The sequence below is a fragment of the Henckelia pumila genome, chromosome 3 (assembly GCF_033568475.1).
Source record: "Henckelia pumila isolate YLH828 chromosome 3, ASM3356847v2, whole genome shotgun sequence".
In the NCBI taxonomy this organism is placed as follows: Eukaryota; Viridiplantae; Streptophyta; class Magnoliopsida; order Lamiales; family Gesneriaceae; genus Henckelia; species Henckelia pumila.
In genome coordinates this window covers 130,990,628-131,015,102 of record NC_133122.1, presented here as the reverse complement: position 1 = coordinate 131,015,102, position 24,475 = coordinate 130,990,628, and the positions used below count along the sequence as shown (strand labels likewise).

General features: G+C 38.1%; 1 protein-coding gene across 5 annotated transcripts; it reads right to left on the bottom strand.

Annotated features, from left to right (window-relative positions):
* Positions 1-2,388: 2,388 nt before the first annotated feature.
* LOC140887287 (RNA polymerase II C-terminal domain phosphatase-like 2) lies at positions 2,389-11,879 on the bottom strand. 5 transcript variants are annotated; one of them, XM_073294450.1, is made up of 17 exons: positions 11,426-11,879; positions 9,901-10,371; positions 9,468-9,681; positions 8,995-9,152; positions 8,848-8,918; positions 8,616-8,721; positions 8,456-8,545; positions 8,169-8,310; positions 7,773-8,056; positions 7,627-7,684; positions 6,526-6,653; positions 6,389-6,442; positions 5,381-5,477; positions 3,973-4,133; positions 3,777-3,823; positions 3,067-3,113; positions 2,389-2,812 (listed from the first exon to the last, which is right to left on the bottom strand). In XM_073294450.1, the coding sequence occupies exons 1-14, from the start codon at positions 11,711-11,713 to the stop codon at positions 3,985-3,987; spliced, it is 2,310 nt and encodes a 769-aa protein (XP_073150551.1). In that variant the 5' UTR covers positions 11,714-11,879; the 3' UTR covers positions 2,389-2,812; positions 3,067-3,113; positions 3,777-3,823; positions 3,973-3,984. The 5 variants fall into 5 exon arrangements, with proteins under 5 accessions (XP_073150551.1, XP_073150549.1, XP_073150553.1 ...); XM_073294448.1 differs by having other exon boundaries at positions 2,390-2,812; positions 3,777-3,899; XM_073294447.1 differs by having other exon boundaries at positions 2,392-2,812; positions 3,777-4,133.
* Between the last annotated feature and the right edge of the window lie 12,596 nt (positions 11,880-24,475).

Here is a 24,475-nt window from a genome sequence, read left to right as displayed (position 1 = left end):
TTTGCACTTTTGACTGAGCCTGGGTTACGGATAACATTGACGGACGCTCCACAAACTAAGCCACGACTAGTGTCCCTCACCATTATTCTCACACTGAATTTTTCTTTGGATGTATCAAAAGCTCGCATCAACATCTATCCGTAATTGCCCTGAGTTTGGTGGTTTTCATGACATCTCTGCTATCGGATGCGCCTCAAAACAAACGATTTCACCCCCTCATAGATGCATTGCGGAACACATCCAGAGAGAATAAACTCAATCAATGTTCAAATCCTTCCCCTGTTTTGATTGATTCACTTTTTGGTTTATGCTCTACCTGAAATAATTCTCTTCGTCTTTCGATATCATTAAATCACATGGATCTCTTGCATTTTGATTAATGTTGTCTTCATGTTTCGATATCATTACATCACATGGATCTCTCATGTTTTAATAATATTATCATCACAGATTAATTATTCAAATACTAAAATTTCACATCATAGAAGAGACAGTAGCGAGGCCATCCTAGACCCAATGTGGACTTTTGCCCACACCGGGACCAAAAAATAATGCACATATATATGTATATACATATGTATGTATATAATTTTTTTACCTAAATTTTAAAATTTTTACCTATTATAATTACATGATTAGATGTCGGATCCAAAAAACAATAATTTTTTTCTTTTAATAATTTTTATACCCAAATTTTAGGCTCAAATTTTTACACACTTCTTTACAATGTTTTCTCCCCACAAGTCAAAAATTTCGTACGCTTTGATTAATAATTCTTTCAATTCATATTTCTTACTGTTTCACCTTCCATATTGGTTATAAAATCCAAAATTTCACCAAAATTTAGATTCTGTTTTATTTTCATTGTTAGTCAATCATTCAATTGTTTTAAAATTGTGTTGTTTTTGCAATCGAGAATGTATTCTTGCATATTTTTGAATGTAGAGTTTATATTTTTTATCAAAAAAATTTTATTGAAAATTTTGTACGCTCTGTTCTTCGTCATATTTTTGGTGTTTTAACATCAATTAAATAAAAATCCTAATCCTGAGAAGAGATACACTCCATATACATCATTAGAAAAATCCCTAATTCAAAAACTTTGTTGGCACATTTCTCGGTCATTTCTTGCTTCAATTTTCTTACAACACTTTTCCGAATACGAATGTTTGCATGGGCCATGATGAGGTTGAACGAAGAACTCCATAGTCTTCTGAGTAGCCCTACTGAATTTAAGTGAAATTTCACGGAAAAAATTTATTCATATGCATATTATTGGTTTTGATCGATCAGATAGTTATGCTGTTTTGGTTTAAAATAATAATTTGAGGAAGGTTAGTTATCACGATTTTAATTATTTCAAAAGGAGGTTTGACTAATTTGAGTTTTGAAAATTGGAACCAAATGCTGAGCCAAGACAAGGTGGGTTAGATCAACCCTATCTATGCGGTAAGCTAACCCACCATTGGAGTGATAACCCCAGAATTGATCCATTGACTATAAAGAGATCACGTCATTTTTTCATTAGATGATATTTAAAGATGTAAATGAACCAAGCCGTTCGTGAGCTATTCGAAACTCGATTCGACAAAAATTCGCTTAATGAGTCTCATTAAGATAAATGAACCAAGATCGAATTTTACGATATTCGGATCGTAAACTCATAAACATGTTCAATAGTAAGCTCGTGAGTCAGCTCTTAGATGAAAAGATAATTGTTTTTTATATTTGATTATAGATTCACTTTTACATATAAAAAATATATAAAAATTTATTATTATAATAAAATTACAAATTTTAATAAAAATATTATATTTTTCTCTAATATCAAATGCAATTTCTAAAAAATTTAATGAATATTTAAATTTATAATTTATATTTATAATTATTAAATTTGTTTAGGTTCAACAAAAAATTCGAATCATAAGCTCGTGAATCATGAATATAATCATTAAATAAAATTCGAATCTAGCTCGATTATAAACGAACCAAGCCCAAACTTTCAAAAGTTCGACTCGACTCAGATACAAGATCAATGATAGGGTAGGTGTGAAAATCATCAGTAAAAAAAGTCACTTATGCACGTCAATTGGGCTCGTCTTTTGACGTAATATTCGATCCATACCAATCAGTCAATTTAAAAGATACAGACAACGAACAGGACAATAACAGCCCCATTTCATTTTCTTGCGGACAAAACACATTGGTTACTGACAGTAACGTGAAGGTACTTGCAATTGGGTAGAACATCGGGAACACAGTCTCATCGTATTTATATGATATGATCCGATCAAGCTTTAAAAAAATTAAAAATATATATATTACTTATAGTCACCCCAAGTTTGTTTTCAAACGAGAAGTTCGCCTTATCATCTCGTAGAAAAATGCAGCAGAGTTTTTTCTGCTAGTGCAACATAGAATCACTCCTTGGCAATTGGTTTGGTACCAGCAATAGGTTGACAAGAATAGCTTTTAGAAATGTACATTTTGTTTTTCAAAAGCTATAAAATCATATTGTTAATCAAATTCTTGATTATGCTAATAATACGGGAAAAAAAAAAAAAAAAAAACAAAACAAAAGAACGCATCCAGGTAAAGGCTATGATGACTACATATATATACAGAAGTTAGAACAATCTTGTCAAGACTCGAGAGAACAAAGTACCGATGTCTGATTGCACAAAATGCTTGCTCGGTGTATCGAGAATGTTGTTATATTCATTAGTTAACCCCATTCTCGGGATGTTGTGTGGTCGGTTCAAGCCACAAAAATATCGTCCTTTGAGCGCATGTTTTGATGGGGTGTGAGAGCCTAAAATACAACAAAATACAAAAATCAAAAAATCTTAGCTTGTTGCCCACATAAAATCTCTTATAATGAATATGACTTCTGCCCAGTGATCACTCATCAAAGTACAAAACATAAAATAACTTTCGTCTTTCGGCATCTACAACTCACGACTTGCTGTGTTCCACATATAAACAGAAGCATATACTTTCTTACAAGACGCACTTGCTATGTTCAAATTAAAGACAAACAAGAAAAGAGTAGGAATAACATTTTACCTGGCAGAGTGGGTATGCTTTTGCACTTGATTTACCAGATCAGCAACCTGTCATATTTTAGCCAAAAGAAACTACTATTCATCACATCTGAGAAGACAACATTTGTAAAAGCCCATGGTGGATAACACTTAGATTAGTGTTCCTAATGATCAGCAAAAATGTCCGAATAAGAACATTCATGCTCAGCCAGATTAATCATTCGTATTGAAAGTGATGTTGTCCCATTACTGGATGTGATGGAACAAGTCTCACAAGGAACAACGATGTTGATTGTAAATCCATAATGTTAGGGATCAAATGAAAGTAGGGTCAAATGAAACTAGATCTATTTTAAATATATTGTCTTTGAAATCAAATGGCGACATGCACAAATTGAAAGACAACTTATTATGCCCAGAAAAATAAGGCCCGCCAATACAGTAAACTGCCAAAGGCCATTTTTGCAAACAACTGAGGATTACAGATGAATAGGTATCGCTGCATTGCAGAAAGAAGAGTTCACATGAATGAGGAAAAAAGGGGGGAGATTATTGTAGTCCTCGACCATGAATAGAGCACATTGATTAAATTTGGTGTACAAAAAGATCACAGGTTGGAGAAGGATGTAGCTGAGGCAAGATATATGACAGCTATAATTCTTGGAAGTTAAAACCCCACGTATAGTCTGGAATTGTAGTTTGAAACTAGTAGAGAGCTATCAAATTTCTCACCTCCAAAAATGAAGCAGATTCCACCTTGCTCTGTTCAACTCTCTAATCTGGTGAAAGTTGATTACAAGAAAGGTATTATTCACATAGAGATACTCACTGGCCCCATCTTGATGCCCACACAACCTTATCAAAGAATCCCAAACGTATTCAAGTAATCATTCAATCAATGGTGCGAAGCATAGTCGAAATTTTCCACCTCTGAAAAACTTTACTTGGGGAAACCATTCTTCAAGGGTTGTTCTTCTGACACAGGCTTCACAGCTTCCCAGATAAACCCGTTTTCCCTTTCCAGAACATTTCTCTCGCAATCATTATCTAGAGATCTAGGATGAGGTGCAATATAAGCTACATAATGATCTGCATATAAAATGTGTACAAAATCAGTGTTACCCCAGAATGAGTGGACAACATGATAGGTAAATGCGACTGTTTGAGAAAATTTATATCTACAATCGAGAGCACATCAGGGACCAAAAACAATATCATGTGGCATGACAAAGAGCTGAGAAAGACCAACGCAAGTAAACACAAAAAAAAATAACAGATCCTGCTAAAAAAATTAACAGATCCATCTCAAATTGACAAATCTTCTTCATACTAAATATATGACAGTTTAAAAGTTATACACTGGAATCGTAATCAACTCCCTGAATTTATGTTATTTTAACAAGCATAAAATTTACATAGAAAACATCCATAAAAGTAACTGATTATAGTAGCCCATGTATAATTACTATTGTTCATCTGTTCCTTAAAACTCTTTACCAAACCAAGGGAAATAGATCAAGATTTCATGCTTATCAGCAGCCTGCTCGATAAAACGGTAGAATGAAACCGAGAGTAAATTTATGAATGTCAGTAGAATTGAGCGCACTGAAAGTCAACTTATGAATAGCCGACAATTTTGGAATATCATTTTCCGCACGACTGGAAATCGAAAACAAAAGGGGTTGCTTGGTTTTTTTAGGGATTTTTGGGGGAAGAGTATTCTGGGAAGGAGAAATGTATTAGGGAAGCAAAACGTATCTGAATAATACAGTATATGGGCAAACAATAAAAATTATTAGTTAAAAAGCATATTGTTTTCATTTCGGGGGATTAAATTTTTTCCAAAGATGAAGACAAAAATGGCCAAAAGACACCACCCCTAAAACAGGTTGGAAAATCAACAGATTACATACTAGTAACTAGACATGCTGATTCTAGCACATTAATGTGTTCCAAAGAATCGTACACATGGGCCATAACAAATCACTATGACAATAATTAGTTCTAGAATTTCACCCCATATTGCGCTAAACTCAAAACTTGATCATGTAGATCTAGTTTTAATTAGATAAACCTGGAAACGGGAAAGCAAGAAGTCAAGTACAGCTTAATTCTAATCCTCTTCTAGCATTTTCTGTAAAAAGCCGAATGGAAATGCTGGTGTGTTCTCCAATGGAGGATAACGAAGAGATACAGAACTTAAGCAACCATTGATCAATGGAAAAGATCAAAATAAAAAATATATATAGGTTCTGAACTTGTGGATGGAATTGACAATTGAGTCATTTTTAAATTATGATCATGATATGGAGTAGATCACTTAGAAGGGATCTTACCAGCCAAGCTACGAAGAGCATTCTCTGCAGCCTGTTGCTGGGCATCTTTCCTTGTCCTGCCCATTCCAACGCCAATTTTTTCACCCGTAAAGAAAACCTACACATTGAGACAACTGAGCCTCCCGATCTCAAAGCAGCACCACGGAGATCATAAAAGAATCAGATGTTCTAGTTCCTCACATATCCCAAAGGTAGAAGGGTGGTTTTAACATCAATTACAAGTTCAGATGATTCTACAGGTAAAACATTAGCCATTCATTTCGAAAAAGACCAGAAAAATAACAGCTTAAGCACCAGATGAGTTTATTGGAATCAACAAACAGACTCTAATTACTTCAAGTTGTCATTCACATAGGTGCTCCATAATAGAACTCAGTCGAATTACTAAAGTTCGTATTACTCCTACACATTATAAACATGTACATGTTAATCTCTCAATATCAGAAGATTAATGAGCTGAAGGTTTGGTACAATTTAACTAATTTTATATTAAAGTTTGCATTACTCGTAGACATATTATAAATGCATAATCCCGTGTGAATCTGCCAATTTCAGAAGTCTTATAAATGGGCTGAAGGTTTGGTACAATTTAACTCATTTTATAAATACCGTAAGTTGTATGCCATTAAAATCAATCACCAACCACAAATGCAAAAACATGAAGATATAACTTAGTTATGTTCACTTTATTATGTAGTCTTCGAACAGGGCAATGGTTGTAAAGTGATCCAGAGACTATATGCAACAAAATGAGCTGGCTGACTTTGTCACAGTTCACAATCCCCAAACTGCAGGGATATGCAAATTAAATTACGCAATTTAACTTCCGGAAGAGACACACATAGACATCCTACGTGAGAAAGCACAAACTCATGAAGAAAGAAGTATAGAAAAAAATTTCAACGCTCATGTTATATATTACAGATTAATGCATTGTAAACAGAGAATCCCAGAAGACAATATATAAGGAAAACCAATAGATACAATAATGAAAACCACAGCACTAACCTCAACTGAGAACTGTAAATCGTCACTGGTACTGACAACAGGCCTGAATTCAACCTAAGTAGCATGGTGTACACAGTGAGGCTCAATGAAGGTAAGAGGAAAATTGAAATCATAACTTTGTTAAGAAAAGGACATACCTTCGACCTGCATTTCCTTCCAATCTCTTGAAGCACGCTAATTGAAAAGGTCGGTAACATATTTATAATATCATCATCTGTTTTAGGTCCTTTAATATAGGATGGCTGGTTTTGAGATGCACCAAAATCTACCAAGTAAATAAAACAATAGCACAGTTAGAAAAGAAAAAGGAGAGTTACAAGTTACATATTGCACATGAGAGTTTTAGATGAAAAATCAAGGAAATATTTCAAACTAAAGCTTCTAACTATTTCAGTAACAAATATTCAATCAACATAAATGGCAAATTTATGGGACTTACTATTTGATTGTTGTTTCCGTGCAAATGATGTTGCGGTTTGGCAAAACATGCACGTATGAAAACTTGTAGATGCAATTTATGAATAGATAATTCCGGCCATCTTAATCACAACATATTCAATGTATTCCATCAAATTGATTTGAAAGAAAATGGTTAAATGTTCTTCTTTCATCTAAAAGAAAAGATGAACAGATTATAATACAGGGTTAGGAAATGTGGGCCAAACTAAATATGAAAATCCCAATATACAAATTGTTTATTTAAGTCTAGAAGAAAAGAGAGAGTTGCACGTGAGACAGAGAGTTAAAAGAGGTTTGAGAGGAGAGTGAGAGGATTATTCAGTTATTCTTTAACCTTTTGTACTAGCAATGCTAGGGGAGTGTATTACACACAAAACAGAGGAAAATCTGGGAATTTGTTCTTATTTACTTCAATTGCAATCAATATTATAAACTTTCATTTCCATTTTATCTGGTGCTTCCGTTAAAATTTATAAAGCTCAGGTGTGTGTTTCCATCAGATTATCATGCACTTCTTTACATCTTATGCACCAGTAAAATTGAAACACACAACATAAATTAATCTTTTGGCATGAACTGCTGTAAAAAAAGATCTGTCTTGGGAACATAACGAAATTGTGTTCAGAACCAGGTACTGGATCAAAAAAAGCTGCTATTTCAAGCGCAGAAACACAGATCTCATTTTATGCTTATTATTATAATCTAGGGGTAACAGGATATGAATCGATTATCCACATTGTACCAAACCATAAGATAAGACAATGTTTGAATTGACACACCTGAAAGCTGCCTTGGTGGTGGAAGATTCTGTTTTGGAATATCACCCCTCATCTTAGCCTGCAAATGATGAAATTTCACTAATGTACAAACTTCTAGAGTGCATAAAAGTTATCCCAAAAAACAGAGCATAAAGAATGTTTAGAACCTCTTCATTCTTTGATTGAGATACATGCAATAATTCTGCTTGAACAGAAGAAGATGTGCTGTGACTCTGTGAGTTTTGATGGCCTTGTTGTCTATCCGGTGGATCACATATAATTGTTCCTGGCAATTGGCCACTGACAGGCCCTCTGTTAGCATTTTCTCCGGTCAAACCTCGTTGGGGTGGTAGGAGGGATTCCTGCCGAGGCAATCTAGGCAACAGAGGTGGTTCTGTGGAACCTGAATACATGTTGTCTCTTCGAGGTGGATCACCAAGTAAACTAGGTTCTGGAATATAATTAGTTTAGACCAAATTAAATTCTCATAAATAGTCATGCAAGGTGTGCATCACCATGAGTCCGTTTTTCTATATTAGAAGATCTATATGACAAAACCTTACTTTCAGAAGTTGGTATTGCTCTCTCGGAAACTGGAGCAATGGCATTTGCAATAGATATAGGTGGGAGCTTGGAGCTTTCAAGTTTCAACTCAACATTATTATCCATTGAATGAGAAACAGCATTTGTAGCAATTTTATCATCCTGGTCAAAGTTAAATAGAAGTGAGTAAAATCAGAAATATGTGAGAGGGGGGACAAGACAAACTTAGTACCAAACATATCTTATGGCGTGTCGTGTAGAAAGGAACAATATTAACAAAAAATATTGATCAGGTATAATAAACTACCAAAGACTGCAAGTTTTGCGCAACTTCTGGTCCATTTATTCCTTCAGCAATCGGAACATTTGAATTTCCATTTGCTGTAGGACCAGCATCCTACAAAATTACTCAAGTGCATAAATAATTAATTCCAGCGGTAGATTGAGCGACAGTTATATTTGCATACCTCTGACATCAAGTAGTTGCTCACATCAGGCGCACAAGGTAAATTTACCACCTCATCCTCGTAGAAAATGTCTGATATTCTTCGTGATAGATGTTCATCAAACTCCCTGATGATTCGAAATGACATATTTCAAAACTCCACGCACATCTAGAAAAATACCAAAAGTCCAGGCAACAAAATAACTATTTGAGTGTGTGCCAAGTGTTATATTAAATAATGAGATCGAACTTACTTGAAAAAACCACCTCTAACATTACACGCAACATTTCTCGCTACACAGAGGACTGGAACAGCATTTGCAGTCTGCTGATACATTAGTTTCAATTATATAATGTGGGTCAAGTGCTAGGCAACCAAAATAAATTAGTAATAATGATACCTCAGCCTGCGGGGCATAGTATGGAGTAAATGGAGGCACTACATGAACACGAGGCTGATCCTTTTCTTCCCAAACCTTTAAACGATCATCAATTACCATAGCCATCTTTGGATGACACTTGCCATCCTGGAAGACATTAAGCAAAGATTTCCTAGCCCCTTTAATCAAAAGGGTTATAGAAAGAATACATATATGAGATTGAAGTCATCAAGATTAACCAATCAAGATCAACTGTAACATTCACAAGGAGTAAAAACATTTGAAGGGGTTGGAACATAGTACTAAATTTTCAAAACTGCCCAATCCCATAGTTAAAATAGCACAAATTTGTATCTACAAACAAATTAGCTTTCAACTCTCAAAGACCAGATAGGGCAATATTTCCCAACCCATACATGTCTAACAATTAATTAACCTATTCATAGGAACTTCAACTGTTTACAGAAGATAAAACTTAAGAGCTTCCCTCTTACCACCTGATTTCACGCATACAACACGCTCGAGCAGTTGCTTTGAGCTAATTAAGTGTGCTTCTGGATCAAGCAGCCTCCACATTTCCAATGCATAATCTCTTTCAGCCATGGTGCAAACATAGACTTCAAATCTCTTCCGGCCTTTCGCTGTCAAATAATTTTTCAAATCTATCCAAGCAGGTCGTAACCTGACTAGCACACTAGTATCTCTATTCTGTATACAAGAACACCCATCATAAGAAGGCAACCGAGGGTGAAAACTGCTCAAACCAGCCAATGTTTTAACATTAATGTAGCATTTAACCAAATTCATAGAAAATAAAAATACCAAAATCTACAAAATATAATAGTAAAAAATTAAAAATCAAAGCTACGAAAGATGGATTATATGGATAGAAGAGCATGTTAAAGAGCACCAACAGTGCCTCCTAACCTCGGGATTAATACGAGTAAGAACAATACTTCTTTCAGGCAACCTTACTACAGGACGAACAACCCGTACATGTCCGTCAGATAGCAGGGGCACTTCCTCCAGCTGATATTTAATTAGTTTCCCACCATCCATAACATTGTCAGTCTCTGCATACTGCTTCAACAATGCACGATCCTCAACATATCTCTTCATCTCGGCCGTCATCCCAGACTCCCGAATAGGGTCATTCTCACGTGCAATCCAGTCCATCAAAACTTCTATTCTATCCTCAAACGACTTCATCGTGTTGGCCACAATGAGAGTTTCATCAAGATCAAAGACAATTGCTAAACAGCGCATATTCAACATCCATAAACATGAATTGTACAAACCACATGGCAATGAATAGCACCAAAAACAAGGGAACTTCTTCTGCTTACTAGGCATTGCCACCAAATGAACTTCCTCGTTACCAAGCAACACAACAGCAGTCTGCACAAATTAGTCAAAGTTACAATAATGAACTCGTCCAAGCATTAATTATCAACATAAAGGTAACCAAATTCCACTCTTTCTTAAAACCAAATCAAGGCTTGCACGAGTTTAAGCATTCCTTCTATGAAAAAAAAACAAAAAAGCTGTTCCAAACACCGTAAAAATATAGAATGAGTGAGCGATACTCACATTTTTGTCAACCCAGATGGAAATAAATGTACCTGAGATCATTTTCAAACTCATACGCTCAATATGATTCACATAACATGGCTTAAATACATTTAAATTAACAGCCACTCTTACACCTTCCACTTTATAAGGAAATTACTGGTGATCTTGGAAGAATGCATACTTCTTTTTTTCAGGCATTACCAGTAGAGCGAGTAACAAGACCACCTTCAAGTGAAATGTTTTGACTTCTAAAAATCCAAAAGAGATTTTGAATTTGTAATTATAAACAAGACCAAATCCAATCTACTGTGCATATGAACCTGTAAAATCACACCGATGACGATCACGGATTTTTTTAAATTAATTTTTTTAAAAATGTAACTTTGAATTCTTTTTTGAAGATTATTTAATAACAAAATTTGGAGAAAAAATTAAAAAAAAATGTGCTGCATCAGCCGCAACTTTCGGAGATACAGTTAGATTTACACTTGCAAAATATAAGCAGCCCTCTTTCCCCTTACGGAAGCTGCAGCTTTCGGAGATACCGTTGCATTTATACTTGCAAAATATAGGCATCCCTCACCCTCACTCCCGTAATGGAAAACATTCCGCGAAAGATAAGGCAAACCATGATCAACACATGCACAGAACACATTACTGGTGGAACGAAACCAACTTCGGTTGTTTAAATCAAAGCAGCGGACCAAGCCATTTAATAAGCGACAAATCTCAACACCATTACTACCAGTTAAGAACACAGGAAACATGAGAAATCCGACCCATTCACTCTGGCAGCCACTAAATAAGACAATCACACATCAAATTGAGAAAACAGGAATGCACATCAGTAGAAATGAGAAACTGGGGTGAATTGAGAAACCTTGAGCTCGTAAAACATAGAGGCGTGGAGGTTGATCAATGGTGACTCGTCAGGATTGGAACTCAAACTGGAATTAGCTCCAGGCTCGAGCTTGCACCGTATGGAAGCCGCCGAGATTGTCTGCAGAACGGCGAGTGGGTGGCATCTCTCGCTGTGAGAGATGTGGTGAATCCTTATCTCATTCTTAGGAAATTGGAAATTCATACCCTTCACCGGGACATTGTCCAGTTCCCCCAGAAACACGTCCCCATGGTAAACCGATGATTTAAACCCTAATCGACTCATCATTTCCCCAGAAACCAAAGCAATTCGACGCAAAAATATGCCCAAAAAAATGTAAGTCCCGAGAAATTTATGACTAGAAAATAACTCCCCTGCGACTTTGCATGATCCTTGGCTCTCACTCTCTCTAAACTGCTGAGGATTTTCTCTCTCTAGAGGGACTCTCTCTCTCTCCTTCCCTCATCGAACAGCGGTTCAAAATGAGGGCGTGGGGAGCTTTATATAGAAGTCGAGGGTTCCAAAGGTTACGCAAGCAGACTTGGTTTTGGATAAAATTACGGATATACCAACAACCGTTCTTCTGTCCGTACGGGGGTAAATTTGGCATAGAAAAAAAAGAATTAATATTATATTATTATGTTGTGGATTTTATCCCCATTTAGTACTTTATTTCTCCATTAATTTCAAAGTTGTACTTTCCCTTTTGCAAATTATCGATTAGCTCGCATACATTACCCTAATCATATCTCGAAATTGTTAGAAATCTCTTACGAAAAAAGAATAAATTATTAACTTTTCGTATTTTCAAATCTTGAGCACATACATTTTTTAAATTTTGAGCATTCACCTCTTTATCCGTACGTGTTTTCGGGGGTGTATATGCTCAAAATTTTAAACACGCAGAGACTTAACAATTATAGGGAGTTTTTAACAATCTCGTGATTTTACGTTGGTAATATATGCGATTAACTCATATTTGTTTTGAGTTTTTGGATTGAAAATTGTTTAAACGAATATCTATTAAAGTAATGTTTGATGTGAAGAATAAGATGTTGATAATTGTAAGCCCTTTGTTTATCCAATATTTGGTTCAATTTCTATAAATTATTAGTGTTATACATCCTTATCTTATTCAAACATATGAATTTACCATTGTCATACATTCTACGTCATCTTATGTATGAACCAAGTGGAGTCTGTTGAACATTTTATATTTATACCATTGTCAATACATTTTAGTAAAATATTATGTAACTTAATATTATGCATAAACAAAGAACATTTTATACTTATACCATTTTCAATTCATTTTAGTAAAATATCATGTAACTTGACAATATTATGCATAAACAAAATACTTTCTAATATGACATATTCTTAAATGAGTAAATGACATTCACCTTCTCTAAATTTTATGTTTTTTATATTCATCTTTCTTGTGTGTTATAATTTTTATATTTGATAAGAAATTGAGTATCAAATATATAAAGGGCAGGAGATGTGAATGCAAATGACTCTATTTCAAATTAATATATTTTTAATTTTTACAAAATTTACAGATAAATTTTAATGTTTTTAAGTTCTTGTTTAACTTTTTATTACTCATCTCCTTTCCCACCTAGAATGGGCCCATGGGCATGGGAGCATACATTCAACTTCCAAGGAACAAACTGGCAAATGATTAACATAAATTTGATTTTTTTTAAAAAAAATAATCTTATTTATTCAAGAAATTTTATTTATAGGTTTGATTAATTGATTATATTATTAATCAATGAAGACAAGTCTACTAACTTATATTTTTTCTTCAATTTTATCTTTTTTCCACATGAATACTGGACACAAATAATATATGTCTTCTAAAAATAATAATAATATATATGTCGCCAAGTATCCTTTCCAATGGCAAGTCGACATTTTTCAACAAATACGTTCAGAAATTAATTTTGCTTCTTATGTGCATTAAATCACGGTAGTTAAATATTTCATCCCGCTTCAAATGATTTTTTTTTTAAAAAAAAACTTTTTTAACTTCTTTTTTAAAAAAAAAAAAACACACACACACATATCAATCATAATACTCAGGTGGGACAATATTTAAAAGTTAGGAGGTCGAATGAAAAAGGCTCCTCTTGATTCAATGGTGATAAGTGTATTTTATATATTTAATTTATATATGATTTTAATTGTTAAATGTTTGTTTCGAACAGATTTATGTGGGTGTTTTATTGTTTTTGTGATTGTAGGAAATTTTGAAAAATTTGTGGAAAAGAAGAATTAAAGGAGGAAAAAATAAAAGAAAATAAAAAAAGGAAAAGAAAAGAAGAAAGAAGAAAAGAACAGACAAAAGAGAGAAGAGTTATTGAGCTTTCTTAATGGGCTCAATGTTAGCGCTTGTTGTTAGCGCTCAAATAAGAGCTATCGCGCTGCTGCTCTGAAGATTTGAAATTGAATTCGAATTGAAGGCGCGCCCGCGCCGCTAACTGAGCGCCCGCCCGATCGTGATTTGGAAAGTTTTATTATTTCGAGCAATTATTCTATGGGATTTTGAGTGGGCTTTTGTGCACGATATATAAGAGATTATTTGTCAGAGAAATAAGGAAGGCCGCCACACATTAACACAAATCAGAGAACAGAGAATTGATCGTGAGATTTTGGAGAAGAATTCTGGAGCTTATCTGAAGAACAAAGACGGAGATCGATCGACCGGACACGGCGTCGACGACGGATTTGTTTTCTTATCTTTTATTTATTTAATTCTGAATTCATGTCTGGATTTTTGAACTTGTTTTGTTTTATTCAGAATTTAATTATGAACTAATTTTTTAGAGTCTAGAGGTCGGATGGAACATGGTGTATACACTTTCATGAATTTTTGATTTTATTGAATTGAATTTCTTCTAGATTAAAGAATTGATTGTTTTTTCAATTATCTGATCAATAATTGATTTGTTATATTTATTTGAAATCTGGCACTCGAGAAAGAAGATTTTGAATAGGACCATTAGAAACTACACTGTTAATTATTTATACAGCTCGGGAGAGTGTATAATTTTAACAGAGCATTTAAAAAGAACATTGTTTTGTGATAGATCGCTGCGATAAATTCTTAATAGGGATATTTGAATTGAATTGTAGTTGATAAAAATTATTTGTTGCTCGAGAGAGGGAAATAATAAACTTAAGTATTCTTGGCTATTAATTGACTGGAATTCATGAAACTAAATTAATTAGGATTGATTGCTGTTGAAACCAGGTGAAATCTAAACCTTTAGACCAATTTTCTCTGATTGATTATATCTGCAAGTTGTGTGCGTGCTATTAAAAACTCATTGATTATTTTATTCTGCAAAATTCTGAGATTTTGATTTTCTAGATAAAGTTTAGACTATTTTAATTACAAGCACTGAATATTTTCATTTTACTCCATGTGGGATCGATATCTGATTTTATCACTATATTAAAACTTAACACTTGTATGCTTGCAAGGAATTTTCACAACAAGTTTTTGGCGCCGTTGCCGGGGAGTAAATTTTGATTATTTTTTAGTCTTGTTACCAATTAGTCTAGATTTTAATTTAGAGTTTTTTTATTTTATTTTAAGTTACTAATTAATTTTTTCTTATTTTTTAATTGCAGTTTATGCGACGATCTCAAAGTACGAATTCGTTACTTTTTGATCCGGAGATCGAGCGCACTGCGCGTGCTTTGAGAAGAATTAGAAGAGAAGAATTAAGGCGCATGGCTGAAGAAGAAGCACAACAAGCTCCCTTGGTGCCAATCAGATATCACTTCAGGCCAGTAATCCAGGCTCACTAATCTGGAATAGCTCGAGGAACCATCAACGCCAATAATTTTGAGCTAAAGCCGGCCTTGATCAACATGGTTCAACAGAACCAATTCAATGGGAGCACCACTGCTGATCCTCACTTACATCTACGCACCTTCTTGGAGATAACTGATACGGTAAAAATTAATGGTGTGTCTGAAGATATTATTCGCTTACGCTTGTTTCCGTTTTCTCTCAAGGATCAAGCCAGAAGTTGGTTGCAATCGCTGCCGCTAGAAAGCATCACTACTTGGGAGGGGATGGCAGAAAAATTTCTTGCTAAATATTTTCCACCTTCCAAGTCCACCCAGTTGAAGATAGAGATCATCACTTTCAGGCAGATGGACAATGAACAACTATACGAGGCATGGGAAAGGTACAAAGAATTACTTAGACGTTGTCCTAACCACAATTTTGCATATTGGGAACAGATCGAGTGGTTTTACAACGGATTGAATTCACCTACAAGGATGAACGTGGATTCTGCTTCTGGAGGGACTATTTTTGCAAAGGACCCCGTACAAGCCTACGATATGCTGGAACAGATGACGGTTAATAGTTTTCAATGGCCATCTGAGCATATGGGAGTCAAGAAGCCAGCTGGAGTGTATGCAGTGGATCCTCTCACATCCATCACTGCTCAAGTATCTGCACTGACTACACAGGTAGCTGCATTGAATAAAGTGAGTGTTACAGAGCCAGCAGGTGTTCCGGGTGCGGTGGATGAATCTCACTATCATGAACAAGCCCAGTACATAAATCAAAGAGGTTATGGAGGCTATCGAGGTAACCCTGTCCCTAATACTTATCACCCTAGTATGCGTAATCATGAAAACTTTTCTTATGCTAACAATAACAATGTGTTAAATCCTCCTCCGGGATACAACATAATTAAGGGTGAGGGTAAGCCTTCTTTGGAGGACGTTGTTAGTACCTTTGTGCAGGAATCAGGTAAGAGGATGGCGAGAACTGAGCCTCGCCTTGACAGCTTGGAGACGCACATGGCCAACATGGGTGTTGTACTTCAATCTATGGAGACTAGCATAGGGCAGTTGGCGAACGCACTGAAGGATAATAATCGCGGTCAATTCCCAAGCAACACAGAGGTAAATCCCAAGGAGCAGTGCAATGCCATCGAGTTGAGGAGTGGCAAAGAAGTTGGAGTCCAAGAACCTGCTATTGAAGAGGAGAAATTTGAGAAGAAAGTTGAATAGATGGAGCTTAAAACTGAGCCGAAACCGATGTACAAGCCTCCACTCCCCTACCCACAAAGGTTCAAGAAGAAAGCTTTAGATGAGCAGTTCTCCAAATTCTTGGAGATTTTCAAGAAGATTCAAATTAACATCCCCTATGCTGATGCTTTGGAGCAAATACCGAACTATACAAAATTCATCAAAGAGGTGATGTCCAAGAAACGGAGGCTGCTAGAGAACGAGATGGTAAATCTAACTGAAGAGTGCAGTGCGGTGCTACAAAAGAAGACGCCACAAAAGCTTAAGGATCCAGGGAGTTTTACTATTCCTTGCACAATTGGTTCTTGTAGTGACCCGCAATTAATCGAGGTAATTAAGGTAATTAATTACTAAAATGTACCTAAATAGTCCAAGGTAGATCGGACGGTCCGAAGAGGAGTTCGGAGGATCCGAAGTGGATCGGAAGCTCCGAAGTTAGGATCAGAAGCTCCGTCGGCGAGATCGGAAGCTCCGATCGGACTCAGTGTACACACCATCGCTTACATCAGCAAGGTGACGTCATGACTGACGTAATATAGGGCGATCGGAAGCTCCGAAGGGGCGATCGAAAGTTCCGATCGAGTTCGAGCATTTCGAACCAGGTTCGGAGGCTCCGAACGTTGTCTATAAATATGGGGGCCGAGGGTTCATTTGGAGTGCACCAATTCCTCTCTTCTCTCTGCTTCCTAAGCCTTCTAACTCAGATCTAGAGAGATCTAGGCGTCCTATCGGTAATCCGGAAGTGGATTAGTGATCTAGGCGTCGTCACGGAGCTATGGCCTAGTTTTGAGGCTATCGACAGCAAAGGGCTAACGACGGATGCAGGTATAGCTTTGGCATCCTAAAAATATTTAGGAGTACACTTTAGCTTAGTTAAGGCTTTTAGAGCTTTATTGTTGATGCATGGATATTTGCATTGCAGTAGCAGTAGACTGGACTAGTAAGCTTGGAGTATAGGCCAGTGGAGCTAGGTTTGTCCAGCAGCGTTAGAGGTACGTAAGTACTGACCGAGATAGCCGGCATGATATATTTGCATGTATGTTGCTTGAGTATGTGCTATATGCTTTATCATATTTTAGCATGTTTTATCGTCTTAGCACATGCATGATTTTACGTATGACTGCATCCGAAGAGATGTGAGTCATTGACAGTCTCCATAGGGAACTATGATCTCATTTTTGGACTCGAGTCAGGTATGACAGTTTCCATATGGGGCTTGTATCCTGTTTTGGATTCGGGTCAGGATGGGGTTGGCTCAGCCCTGATATGGAGTATACGAGTACCCCGCGGAGTCGCTTTCTAGCTGGTACTGTATATTCTCGGCGCCATGAGCAAGTGTTTTCACTTGAGTTTTAAATCATCTGTGTGCGCATATTTGTATTTATATCATTGCTTTGTATTGAGCGTTCTAGCTCACGCCCCTGTGTTTGGGTATTCGTTGTGTACCTTGTGGAGGGGCAGGTTTGAGGCTGGACGGTCCAGGCGGCTCTCAGCAGGATTGAGCTTGAGAGGGTGTGAGGTTGTAGAGGGTAGGGATTTATTTACCCTGAACCTTCGATTTGATTGTATAACAGTACTTATACACTTGTGATATCGTCGGTTGTATTCTGCCAATTGGATTTGTTGTATTTTAATTATCTGCACTTTACGCTTTAAGCTTTTATTGCGTGCGCTTTTACTGTAACTCTGATTAGGTAGTGGATCCGGGTTGGGTCACTACATTTTTGGTATCAGAGCACTCATTGCACTGGGAATATCGCAAAGCGGATTAAGTAATTATCTGTTCTTATGCAATAGATGGCAGATTACGATGAGAGCCACGATAGCGGAGGCGGCGGTCGTTGGGGCGATCCAGATGATCGTAGACGTCGTCGTGGTCAGCCAAAGGAGCGCAAGCGAGTGAGTATGCGCAGATTCAAGGAGGTTAGCCCGAAGCCTTTGACTGGAGGTGAGACAGCTGAAGAGGCAGAGGATTGGCTTGAGAGGATGGAGCAGTGCTACCAGGAGTTCCGTTGCACGACTGAGGATAGGATGGAGATTCTTGCCTTTATGCTTGAGGGCAGAGCGAGGAAGTGGTGGAGATATACTTCCGCACCGTTCATAGCAGCTAGAGGTGTAGCTACTTGGGTTGAGTTTCGTACTGCTTATCAGAGACTGTATTTTTCTCCAGCTCTTCGTCAGGCGAAAGCCAGTGAGTTGTTGAGTTTGCGACAGGGGACGATGACGATCGAGGAGTACCAGCAGAAGTTCTTTGATCTGCTACCTTTTTGTCCACATGTTGCTGATAGTTTTATGGCGAAGTTTGATAATTTCCTTCAAGGGTTGAACCCTGATATTCATCGGATGGTTGTTGTGGGCGGCGATGGGACTTACGAGGATTTGGTGGACCGTTGTCGCCAGGCCGAGGACAGTATTCGGAAGAACAGGGGACTTTACTTTTCTTCTTCCAGGTCAGCGAGTGCTAGTGCTTTGGGCCCTAGGGGGCAGTCCTTCAAGAAGCTAGGAGGTACTTCTTATTCTTCCTCTGGATCTGGTGGAGTGCATAACTTTGGTGGTCAAAGGCCGGACCGTTGTCATCAGTTTAGACGCAGACATGCTGCTGGTACTGAGGTGGAGTGCATAACTTTGGTGGTCAAAGGCCGGACCGTTGTCATCAGTTTAGACGCAGACATCCGCCAGGGCAGTGCAGTCGATCGACCAGTGCATGTTTCCAGTGTGGCCAGAATGGTCACATGAAGAGAGATTGTTCTATGCTGATTGGGGCAGTGAGTGGTTCCGGAGGTTCTCAGGCGTCTGTTCATCCACCTCAGTACCAGCAGCCACCTTTCCAGCAGCAGTATTCGCAGCAGCGCCAGCAGCCGCAGCAGTCTCAGAGACAGCCTACTCAGACTCCTTCTCGGGGTCATCCTTCTTTGAGGCCACGTGCCCAGGGTCAGGTCTTTGCGCTTAATCAGGAACAGGCAGAGGCTGACAGTGATCGGATGATCGCAGGTACCTGTAGTTTGTGTGGTTTTCCTGCATTTGTTTTGATTGATACCGGTGCATCGCATTCTTTTGTCTCAGCACGTTTTTTTAAGAAGTATAGATTGTCGTTTATTCCTTTAGACGTGTTGCTAGTGGTTTCTACTCCTATGGGGAGCGAGGTTTTATCCAAGCGTCTAGTTGTGGGTTGTGTTTTGGATTTCGAGGGACATCAGCTTAGTGCTAACCTGATGATTCTAGCAATAGAGGATTTCGATTGCATCATTGGGATAGATGTCTTAACTACCTACCGAGCGATAGTGGATTGCTATCAGAGGTTTGTTCAGTTTCATCCAGAGGATGACGAGTCATGGTATTTCTATGGTGAGGGAGCGCGACCCCCGATGCCAGTGGTTTCAGCTCTGAAGGCCCGGCGTGCTTTAGAGTCTGGCGGGGAAGGCTACCTTATCTACGCCATTGACGCTTCCTTAGGAGAGCCAGATATCCGAGAGATACCAGTGGTTTGTGACTTTCCAGATGTATTTCCGGAGGAGATTCCAGGTTTGCCACCAGTAAGGGAGATTGAGTTTGGCATTGAGTTAGTGTCAGGGACTGCACCGATTTCCAGAACTCCTTACCGATTGGCACCATCAGAAATGAAAGAGCTGCAGAAGCAATTGCAAGATCTTCTTGATAAGGGTTATATTCGACCTAGTGTTTCGCCATGGGGAGCCCCAGTACTGTTTGTCAAGAAGAAGGATGGGTCGATGCGGTTGTGTATTGACTACCGTCAGTTGAATCAGGTGACAGTGAAAAATAAGTATCTTCTTCCGCGGATAGATGATCTCTTTGATCAGTTGCAGGGTACTTCTGTCTATTCGAAGATTGATCTTCGGTCTGGGTATCATCAGTTGCGAGTTCGACAGGAGGATGTTCCTAAGACAGCATTTCGTATGCGGTATGGACACTATGAGTTTCTAGTGATGCCGTTTGGTCTGACGAATGCTCCAGCTATTTTTATGAATCTGATGAACAGAGTTTTCCGCGACTTTCTGGATAAGTTCGTGGTGGTGTTCATCGATGACATTTTGGTGTATTCTCGCAGCATGGATGAGCATGCCTACCATCTCTATACTATATTGCAGGTCTTGAGGGAGAGACAGTTGTACGCGAAGCTGAGTAAGTGTGACTTCTGGATTGACCGAGTTTTGTTCCTTGGTCATGTCATTTCTCAGGAGGGCGTATCTGTTGATCCTAGCAAGACAGAGGCTATTTTGAATTGGTCACGTCCGACTACAGCTTCTGAGATTCGTAGTTTCCTTGGTTTAGCAGGATACTATCGTCGTTTTATGGAGAATTTTTCTCAGATAGCTAAGCCTTTGACTCAGTTGTCGAAGAAAGACGTTTCTTTCGTTTGGTCTGATGCTTGTGAAGACAGTTTTTGTGAGTTGAGACGTCGTCTGACGACAGCTCCAGTTCTTGCTTTACCGTCTGGATCAGGTGGTTTTGTATTCTTCACTGATGCTTCTCTCCTGGGTTTGGGGTGTGTGTTGACTCAGAATGGCCATGTGATCGCTTATGCCTCCAGACAGCTGAAGACTCACGAGGAGAACTATCTCGTACATGATTTAGAGCTTGCAGCCATTGTCTTTGCTCTTAAGATATGGAGTGACTATTTGTATGGAGAACGATTTGAGATCTTCACCGATCATAAAAGTTTGAAGTATATGTTCACTCAGGCTGAGTTGAACATGCGGCAGCGTCGTTGGATGGATCTGTTGAAGGATTACGATTGTGAGATCAAGTACCATCCAGGTTCTTCAAATCCTATTGCTGATGCGCTTAGTCGCAAAGTCTATGCGAGTTTCCTTCGTACCAATTCGGTACGGAAGGCAGTGGAAGAGTGTTGTTCTTCAGGATTCACATTCCGTCATAAGAAAGAACAGCAAGGGATTCGTGTTTCTTCTTTGCTTGCAGAGCCAGCGTTGTATCGACGAATCCGGGAAGCTCAGAATTCTGATCTGAAGACGCAAAAGTTAACCCGTTTGGCTGAGGTTGATAATACTTCTGGTTTCCATTTGCAGGGAGACAGTTTGTTGTGTCTTTCTGGTCGAGTTGTGGTACCCGAGGATTCTACTTTGAGGGATGAGATCTTATCGCAAGCTCACCGCAGTCGATTCTCTGTACATCCAGGCAGCATGAAGATGTATAAGGATCTTCGCACTCGATTTTGGTGGAAAGGGATGAAGCGCAGTGTCTATCAGTTTGTGTCCCGATGCCTTGTGTGTCAGCAAGTCAAGGCAGAGTTTAGACGACCCGGAGGGTTACTTCACAGCTTAGAGATTCCTGAATGGAAGTGGGAGCATGTGACGATGGACTTTGTCACCCACTTGTCTACGTTTTCCAGGAATTGTGATGCTATTTGGGTTATCGTGGATCGGTTGTCGAAGTCAGCGCATTTTCTTCCTTATAACCGCGATTTCACCTTTGATAGGATGGCGCAATTGTATGTGCGGAAGATTGTTCGATTGCATGGGATTCCGTTGAGCATTTTCAGCGATAGAGATCCGAGATTCACCTCCAGATTTTGAGGTAGTTTCCAGCGAGCCCTTGGTACTACTTTGAGCTTGAGTACGGCTTATCATCCAGAGACGGACGGACAGTCGGAGCGTACTATTCGAACTCTAGAGGATATGCTTCGCTCGGTGGTGATGGATTTTGGTCCAGCGTGACATGATCATTTACCCTTGGTGGAGTTCGCCTACAACAATAGTTTCCATCGCAGCATTGGCATAACACCATTTGAGGCTCTTTATGGACGCCGTTGTCGTACACCTTTGTTTTGGGACGAGGTTGGCGAGCATCAGTTTGAGGTTCCTCAGATGATTCAGCAGATGATTGATGCAGTAGAGTTGATCCGACGCAGGATTAAGGTAGCCCAGGATTGACAGGCTAGCTACGCGAACACTCACCGCAGGCCACTTCATTTTGAGGTAGGGGAGTATGTATTCTTGCGTGTGTCACCTTTCCGGAAGGTGATGAGGTTTGGTCGCAAGGGTAAGCTGACACCTAGATTTATTGGTCCTTTCGAGATTCTCGAGAAGGTTGGGGATGTAGCTTATCGTCTGGCCTTGCCACCCGATCTTTCGGAGATTCACAATGTGTTCCACGTGTCCTTGTTGAGGCAGTATGTGGCGGACGATTCGCATATTTTGCATCCGATCGAGGTAAAGGTAGATCGGGATCTATCGTATGTGGAGAAACCCCTGCGGATTCTTGACAGGAAGGACAAGGTGCTTCGTAACAAGCGCATACCTGTAAGGCCCGAGATTATTTAATTTTAATCCAAGAATATTTAATTTGAGAATTTTTGGAGTTTAGATTTAAATTCTAATATTCTTAAATTATTTAGGATTGAAATTAAAATAAAAAGAAGTTTCAAGGGCCAAATTGCAACTAGTAAAGGAATGGGGGGGCCAAAGTGCAATTTCTTACTTGAGTGCCTTACACATGGCATTGTTATGTATACAAACGTGTAAATGCATGGATTATCATCAGATTTTCATCTTCTTCAATTGAGAAAACCGAGACTTCATTTCTTTGTTGAGATTTCATCTTCAAACCAAGATATCTCAAGATCCGTCTGGCCGATTTCAATTCCGGGCATAGTTCTACGATCCTCTCGTCAAGAGCTATGAATTGATGTAAGTATTGATGAGATTCAGTATATTTCGAAATTATGTGTGTGAAGAACTCAAAATTTGATGTTAGATATGTGTTCTTGAGTTTCTATGTGTTGTATTATCGTAATCGGGTCGAAGATTGGATGTCGTTTTTATTTCTTATGAATTTTTCAGCATGTATTTCGAAATGGTAGCTGCTGATATGATGGTATATTGATGTATTTTGGCTGGTATATCATGTATTTGAAGTAGATATGAATGATAGATTGGTTGGATTTCAGTTTTGGTTACCAATTTCGTACCGTTACGCCGTCGGTTTGAAAAATGATCAAGTTGGAGTCTAGATTGTTTGAGCTGGATATTGTTTGAGTTATTGCTGATATATATATAGCTTGAATATGCTTCCTTTCAGATTGATTAAGAGCTTAATTAAACTCGAAAATCCCGACTTCGAAACCGATCGACGGAAGAACAAGGTTTGTGACTTGTTAGCCTTGAAGATTGAGAAGAGTATGAGCAGATTTTGATTGTGTTCTTGTTGTGCAGCTAGATCAGATTTGAAGAGCTTTGAAACCAAGTTTGAAAGGTATAAGACAACCTTTAAATAAGGGCTTGTACATTCAAGAGATTTTGCTTGAATGCCCTTTCCAAAACCACATACTATGTGCTTATATATCTTGTATTTGCACATTTACTTGCTTGTTTGACTTAGCTTGTTATTAGTTGGATTTTACTCTTATGCTTCTAGATTTTGATGCATTCATCTTGAGCCAACAACCCTTTGAGATTTGGAATGGCAGATTCGCCAAAAGAATATGGACGGTTGGATATATATAAAGGAACCTAGGAGATAGATCAACTCCTATGGTTAGAAACTTGATATAGTATGCCAAAGTCCGGGAAAAGAGCTCAACGCCACCCCGAAAGGGAGAGTAGGTGGGAGATTTGTTGTGTTCTTATTCCTCGGGATCCCAAGAACCAATATAGAACTTGATAGCAGATTTTTAAATCATGCATTGCATTAGATTGGTTAATTCTTGTTGAGATTTTTATATGAGTAATTCTTTAAACTCTATGATATGCATGATATAATTGTTTTATACTGGGATTAAATTCTCACCGGAGACATCCGGCTATTTCTATGTTTGTATGTGTGCATGGGAATAGATGGGGTGAGCACAGGACAAAAAAGGTTGTAAGCAAAAAGAGGTGGAGTTAGATGTGGTGAACTCGGGTTTATGCAATAAAGATGATGTCAACCTTTGTATCTAGATCTTGTGTATGTTTTCTTATAAAAACTTACTCATAAATACTTGTATGTTTGGCAAGAACAAGAACAATG

Excerpts from the sequence above, each read along its gene's own strand:
- LOC140887287 (XM_073294450.1), bottom strand. The coding sequence starts at position 11,713 with ATGATGAGTCGATTAGGGTTTAAATCATCGGTTTACCATGGGGACGTG. Across the intron at positions 9,153-9,467 it reads TGTATGCGTGAAATCAGGTG|GGGCTAGGAAATCTTTGCTT; the intron begins GTAAGAGGGAAG and ends TTTTGATTAAAG. Across the intron at positions 4,134-5,380 it reads TGCTCTTCGTAGCTTGGCTG|ATCATTATGTAGCTTATATT; the intron begins GTAAGATCCCTT and ends TTTTATATGCAG.